Genomic DNA, 6783 nt, shown 5'->3' with positions numbered 1-6783 from the left:
GCCACTGCTCAAATAGCATCCCTCCCACCCAGAGTCCAGAGGTGGCCTTTAGTCACCTATTCCTAGCCTGTGGAAAGCTTCCTGCCCTCTGACAAGTGTTAGTACTCTGGAGCAGTTTGCACCTGGATCCCAGGCTCCAACCTCAGGCCTTATCATTTGAGGAAAACTGATAACTAGATAGGCTTCTAGTTATCCGAATGGGCAGGGCTCCTAGCGGATTCCTGCTGAGGCTCCTGGTGACCTTTGAAGACAGATGACATGAGACACCATCCAAAGCAATCTGGAGAACAGCACCCAAGGAATGCTATTCATAAACCAGCTCCTATCTACTTCTATTGGGTGGAGGAGCAACTGCCAGGAAGGCTGCCCATCAGGTAGGCACAGGCAAAGGACCAGCAAGAGGTCTATGTTTATGGGACAAGCTAACCTTCCTGAAGCCAGCTTCCTAAGTTGATGAGCTCAGATACAAGAGGTGGGTGTGTAGTCAACTGCTGCTTGTTGAGTGTTCCTTGAAACACTTCAGTGTGGTAGGCAGGTAACATCACCCAGAGCTGCTGGAGGGGAGAGCCAGCTTGGCGAACGGTGTAGTTGCTGTTCTGGTCTTCAGAAGAGTTCTAAGTTCCCGTGCCTCAGGGCTGTCATCTCACTAAGGCACCCTTTGTGTCCCTTTCTCACAGCAGGAGACAGCAATTTTCCTTGTACCTTGTTGCATGCATGGAGGCAAGAGCCTAGAGTACCGCAAACATCTTCTGAGTAGCCCGTCACTTGTATGAGAGGCTGTGGGACACCTGTGCTCAGGCTTACAACACTACAGACGGCGGACAAGGTGATGGCTGACAAGGGGACATTTGTTCAAAGCTTGGGCTGGAAGCCCTCAGCAGGTAGCCCTGGTGGAAATGCAACATCATCTGCACTGCAGGAGCAGTGAGCAGCATGCAGCATGTCCCAAGGCACTCTCTCCAGGCAACACTGGCTTCTGGCAGCATCCCTCCCCACCATGGTGCAGGACTTCACCTGAGGGGCAAAGACCACCGACAGTGACAACCACTGCCCTTGGGCACTCACAAGTCCTAGTCCCAACTCCTGAATTTTCCTAGCACCTCTAGTCAGGACTGAAACTGGGGGCCTTACCTGGCTGACCTCCCATGCAGTTTTCCAGCTGAGTTTACAGTCTGATCTGCCTTGGTGTGAGGTTAGACTTAAAACCATATCAGACCTGGGTGTGGTAACGCACCTCCAGACCCCTGGCATCCCAGCACTTGGGAGGTTGAGGTAGGAGGAGTTCTGCAAGTTTGAGGCCAGCTGAGGCCCCACAGAGTGAATGAGGACATGGAGAACCAACACCATCCAAAAGGAGAAGACAGTGGAAAGCCTACAGATTCTCGACTCTCCCTAATAACCATGTTCTTCTCTGACCAGCCCCCCCCTTGCATGGCTGGGGTCAGACACCCAGGCCTGAGACAGGCGCTGTTTTGTTTTTCTTTTATTTATCTACATTCAGCGGAATTCAAATGTACTGCCTGAATGATCCAGACATACCAAAAAAAAAAAAAAAAAAAAAAAAAAAAACAAAAACAAAGACAAAAAAACAAAAAAACAAACCCCACTGTTTTTTAAAATAAAATTTTCACTTATAAAACTGAAACACTAAGCATTAAAATAATGAAAGCTCATTTAACTCACTTCACAAAAAGCATTAACAGATGACGTATCCCTTCTGCAACTATTTAAAGACACCCGATGGAACTCACACCGGGCATAAACAGACAGAGGGATTCCGCACGGCAAGAACTCGGAACACTACTCAGACAAGGTGTAATGGTAACTAACAAACCACTGAAGACACTGAGTCCAAAACACAGCTAAATAGGGTCACAGCACGGGTCCCAGGGACCACCACGCCTCACAGCGTGGCAACGTCAGCAACGTGGACGGGTGGGCACTGGCCCAGTGGACATGGCAACTGGTGATGTGCAGACTCAATCTCCCGAGACAAGTTGGAGGCAGAGGTGCAGAAGGTTGAGAGGGGCAGCCTGGGCCTTTATCTGTACTGGTAGTTCATGCTGTGTTCTGTGTTCCGACTGTAGCCACCCTGTGAGGACTGGTAGGAGCTGGCGGGGCCGCTGTAGCTCTGGCTGGACCCAGGGGAGCTGTAGTTTGACTGTGATGAGTAGCCTCCTGCAAGATGAAAGTGGCTTAGGACAGAACTGTAGGCCAAGGTGGCAGCTCCTGCTTTGTCACACAGGCCTATCACTCACTGCTGCCCTGAGAAGTGGGACAAGCCTCTAGGGGCTGGTGTCAAGTATTGACTTTCTGACCAGAGAAAGGAGCCCCACAGCTCAGTTCAGTCCCTTCAACATTTAAGTAGGCAGATCTGAGAGGCCAGCCTACACAGCTGCTACACACACACACACACACACACACACACACACACACACACACACACACACACACACACACACACACACACAGAGGTGTGGGCGAGAGCCCAGGCTCCCCAGCCCCCAAGCACAGTCATCAGCAGTTGCCAGTATAGTCTCAGACCCAGTACAATCCTGTCAAGTCCTGTGCCCTCTAAAGCCCCCAACCCAACCCACCCCATGTTGGCCCTTGCTGTCCGGGCCCACCTTGTTTGCCTTGGTATGAAGAGCTGCCTCCAGAACCTGCGCCATAACCCCCATGTGAGCCTGTGTTGTAGGATGACCCGCTGGAGCCATAGCTGTTCCCTCCACTCCGGCCTCCACTACCACTGTAGTCTGAGGGAAAGAAATCAGTGTGATTAGGGACTGAGCAAGGGTAACTGAGACAGGCAAGGACCTTGGTGGCAAGCCCTATCAGTCACCCTGCCCTAGGTCAGGCTTGAAACCCACGTCTCAAGTCCATTTGTCCCGCTGTCCTTCCCACCTGTCTCCTCTGAGCTTTCACCTTCCCCACCATCCACACTGATTGTTGAGTCCCCAGTCTTTCTAATGGCTGCTCATCTCTCAAGTGGACACACTCTCGCCTCCTCAACCCTACTGGGCACCAGTGCACATAAGGTCCTGAGACCCATGCATGAGGATAGCTTTCACTGAGGAACTGGATTTAACACAGACCTTGGGAAGTCCCAGGAGACAGCCTTGCAATTTCTACCCTGGCTAACTTGTCACAGCCTGGACAGAGGCCTCAGCCAGAGATGGAGACAGGGAAGAAAATTATAGCCCAAGGTGATGCTTCCAGGTATCTTCCTACCTCCCGCCCTCTCAGAACCAAGACTGTCTGAAATCAAGCCTCACACAGTTCCTGGCTAGAGCTGGGCTTCTTGCCATCCCCAACCAGGAAGTGGACACTGGAGGTCAACTCACTGAATTTGCTGTCGTAGCTGTAGTCAGAGCCCCCACCACCACCAGGGGAGTTGTAAGAGTTGGAGTAGGAGGAGTAGCTGCCCTGCCCATGGCCATAGCCTTTCTGCTTGCCCTGTGGCGTGCCGTAGCTGCTGTACTGGCTCTGGTTGTAAGGTTGCTGCTGGCCCTGGTGGGACTGGTAGCCCGAGCTGTAGGAGGGTTTCTGCTGGCCCCCATGCAGCGGCTTCTTCCCAGCATGTTTCGGGGGCACTGGTGAGTTGTAGCTGTCTCCTTGGTAGTAGGAGCTGTAGCTGGACGAGCCACCACCTCCCCCGCTGCCTCCACCACCGGCATTCCCAGAATGCCCTCCATTGCTGTAGAACTGACCTAGACAGGGAAGCAGCGGATTAGATGGATGGTCCCAGGGTGAGGGCTGGGAGGGGAGGAAGGCAGCAGTCATGGGCCCTGAAGGCTGGCCCGCAGCCTACTGCTCAGAGCAGCGAGGAACAGATTGGAGCACAAGGCTCTGCTGGTCGAGGCAGCCTGGCTTAAGCCAGCCCAGCCTTCAGCTCCACTCACCCTCAGCTGATGACAAGGGGTCTTTGCCAAGCAGCAGCACGACAGCAGCTTTGCAGATGTCAACATTACAATGAGATGGGCTCCGAGCGTGGATGACATTCAGGACTAGCTGACGGCTACCCAGATGTCCCCAACGGTGACAGGAAAAGCAAAGCACCCAGAAGCAGTGAGCCACCCCCTTTTCCCTCCGTGCAGGAAATGAACTCAACAGGCCTAAGTCTTGGGGACCCTAGGAGGAGATGCCTCGCCATAGCCACCACGGTTCTTCAAAGACCAAGTGCTCTTAAGACAGTGATTTGAGACTCAGACACTTGCCAAGCTTCCTTTCTTCCTGTGAAAAACACAGGTCTCAGGCCACAGAATGGGTCCCTAGCCTCATGAGAAGGCAAGCACAGGCTATAATAAAATGTCTGGTGGGCCTCAGTGGCAGGACTGATGAGCTAGCACTGTGGCCAGCCAATACAGTCTCTGGCTCCTGCTTTTCTGATCACTGGGTTTGTCAACATACTCCCTATTAGAGACGGGTGGAGTGACATGGGCTGAGCTGGGCCAAGGCATCACTTCAGCCCCACTGAAGAAGGGAGCTCCCATCTCCAGGCAGGCTCAAGGGAAGCCAGTACTCAACAGGGGCCTTGGAGTTCCTAGAAACCTGGATTCCCAGAGTAGGTGCCTTAACATGCAGACCTTTAGCCCAGTGAACCCCATCAAACCCAAGACAGGTAGAAGGGAAAAGGGATACTCCCACAAAGCCTGTCCTTCCTTCCCAGGTTGGAAACTAAGGGTACCACACCTTCCCTTCACCCGCTCGGGGATGCAGACCTTGCCCCATGCTGATGCTCCCCCAGCTACCAGCACAAGCACCAGGAGAGGCAATACCCCTGTGCAAGCCCTTCTCTAGACAGGTCTTCTCCCGCCCCATCACAAAGCCACAACACTGCAGGGGGAAGTGTTCCACAATGCAAGAAAGCAAACACATGGAGGTTCAGTGAGGATACTGGGAAGCCAAGGAAGGGCTCCATAACTATCCCCAACCCCACCCAGCACCTCCTCCAAGCCCCTGTCCTGGCTTCCCCAGGGTCCTATGCTGAGCAACTGAGCTGCCTGCCTGAAGCCAGGCATGAATGAAGACTCGAGTGCGGAGGGCTCATTACTTTAACATGTATTCATTTAAAAAATAATAGTAATAAGGAAGGGAAGGTCTTCAACGTCATTCAGAACTATTTCCTGGTATAAAAAGACATTATTTGCCAACAAGAACTTTCTAAAAAATAAAAATAAAATAAAATACATCATGCAAAATCTTAGAAAGTTTCACTGACTTTTTAAACCTTGGGGAACAAATCACACAGTAACCATTTTGACCACTTTTTGCCTGAATAAACGTCAAATCTTGCAAGTCAAGGCAGGGGCAAATCTGCAGCAAAAACTACAAAGCAGAGGCCTAACCACAATATCACAAGGCTCCCCACCACTTTACACACTGGGACAAATTCTAGGCACACAGATTCAGTGTCTGTGTGCCAGGCAGTATAGACCCTGGTCGGGCCAAAGTCAGCAATTTGCTGGGGGAAAAAAAGGGTGGGATGTGTCAGGCTCCTCCAGCTCAGTTTTAAAGCCCCATTGTGAAAAAGAAAACAAAGCCAAACCCAATCCAGGAGTCCACGCTGCAATCAGGACTTGCAAAATTTTACGTTATTCCCTCCTCTCAAGCCTGTCTCATTTCTCACACAAGTAACGGAAGCGCAGTTTTGATGCCTTTGCAAGTTCACTCTCTTAACTAAAGCAGCCACAGAACCTCCTCACCCCAAGGACCCACCAGAGCATTTACAAAAGGTGGGAGGCCCTGCTCTACGCAGTACACAAGTTCTGGCCATCCCAGAGGTTTACATGCTCATTCAAAAGGCAAGGAAAAAAGTCAGCTGCTGTGGATTCAGATGTGCTGAAAGTTTTCATCACTGCCAAAGGCATCAACCAGATGTGAAAACTTGTGAAAAGGTTAAAAATTGCATACAAAACCTGCTGTAAATTAAGACAAAGGTAGATTAAAACGTGCCATTATCTGTTTCTTTAAATAAAAGAATGCTTTCCATAAAAAGCAATGATGGGCTTTTGCCTTGATGCTGAACAACGCTGGCTCTAGAATTCTGTGCAAGGCTACACACACACACACACACACACACACACACACACACACACACACAAATTCTCTGAGAAAAGGGTTTTTCCACTTAGTGTGAACTTCGAAATGACCAAGTTCAAAGGCAAACTCATGATAGAAACTGCCATTGTCTTAAGTCTGCAGGCTAACAGTTTCAGACAGGCTGCGGTGGAAAGCCACGGTTGAGAACCCCAGTGAAGCACAGGGACACAGCACGGACACTTTGGGTTTTGGAGTTGGAGGAAATTGGAGTAAAAAGTTGATTTTGTGTCAATACTTTTAGACGCTCTAGGAAGCCCCAAAATCATGATAGCCGTAGCAGTCTGTGAAAAAGTCACCTACAAAAGGGGGAGACAGAGCAGAGAGAAGAAATTAGAATTCTTTTGAAAAAGGGCACAGAGCGCCACATTTGAAATTCAGGTTTTAGATTTCTCTGCTCGTGTGACCCCCCAATGAAGGCTCCTTCTCAAGACAAGAGCGGTGCACGGGCAGGAAGGCGCATTCTCAAAGACTGGTGCTTAAAGCAGAGAAATTTAAAATGCCGACTTCAAAGGAACTTAAGTGGTACACAAGGGGTGTCTTAGCATTAAAATTGTCAAGGACACACTTTGGGGATGGGGAGGTGGGGGCTTGAGGGCCAGCTAACCTAATCAACCGCAAAAAGGTACGGCTGGTGGCCCTGAACCTCAGAGATGCTGAGGCCAGCACCCTACCCTAGTCAGA

At 50.8% G+C, this 6783-nt stretch overlaps 1 protein-coding gene across 26 annotated transcripts in view; it reads right to left on the bottom strand.

Moving 5' to 3' along the window:
- Window positions 1-1467: 1467 nt before the first annotated feature.
- Window positions 1468-6783, bottom strand: part of Ilf3 (interleukin enhancer binding factor 3) — a 38181-nt gene continuing 32865 nt past the window's right edge. For 16 of the 26 annotated variants that reach the window (XM_008765994.4, XM_063266244.1, XM_008765990.4 and 13 more), the window contains 3 exons: window positions 3345-3710; window positions 2628-2756; window positions 1468-2178 (listed from right to left, as the gene is read on the bottom strand). In XM_008765994.4, the coding sequence (XP_008764216.1) occupies window positions 2042-2178; window positions 2628-2756; window positions 3345-3710 (632 nt within the window). In that variant the 3' untranslated portion in view covers window positions 1468-2041. Of the gene's footprint in view, window positions 2179-2627; window positions 2757-3344; window positions 3711-5046; window positions 6399-6783 lie in introns of those variants that run through there. The other 10 variants (XM_063266249.1, XM_063266252.1, XM_008765995.4 and 7 more) reach the window with 3 other exon arrangements.

This window comes from Rattus norvegicus, chromosome 8, assembly GCF_036323735.1.
Source record: "Rattus norvegicus strain BN/NHsdMcwi chromosome 8, GRCr8, whole genome shotgun sequence".
Taxonomy (NCBI): domain Eukaryota; kingdom Metazoa; phylum Chordata; class Mammalia; order Rodentia; family Muridae; genus Rattus; species Rattus norvegicus.
This window is presented reverse-complemented; position numbering and strand designations above follow the sequence as displayed.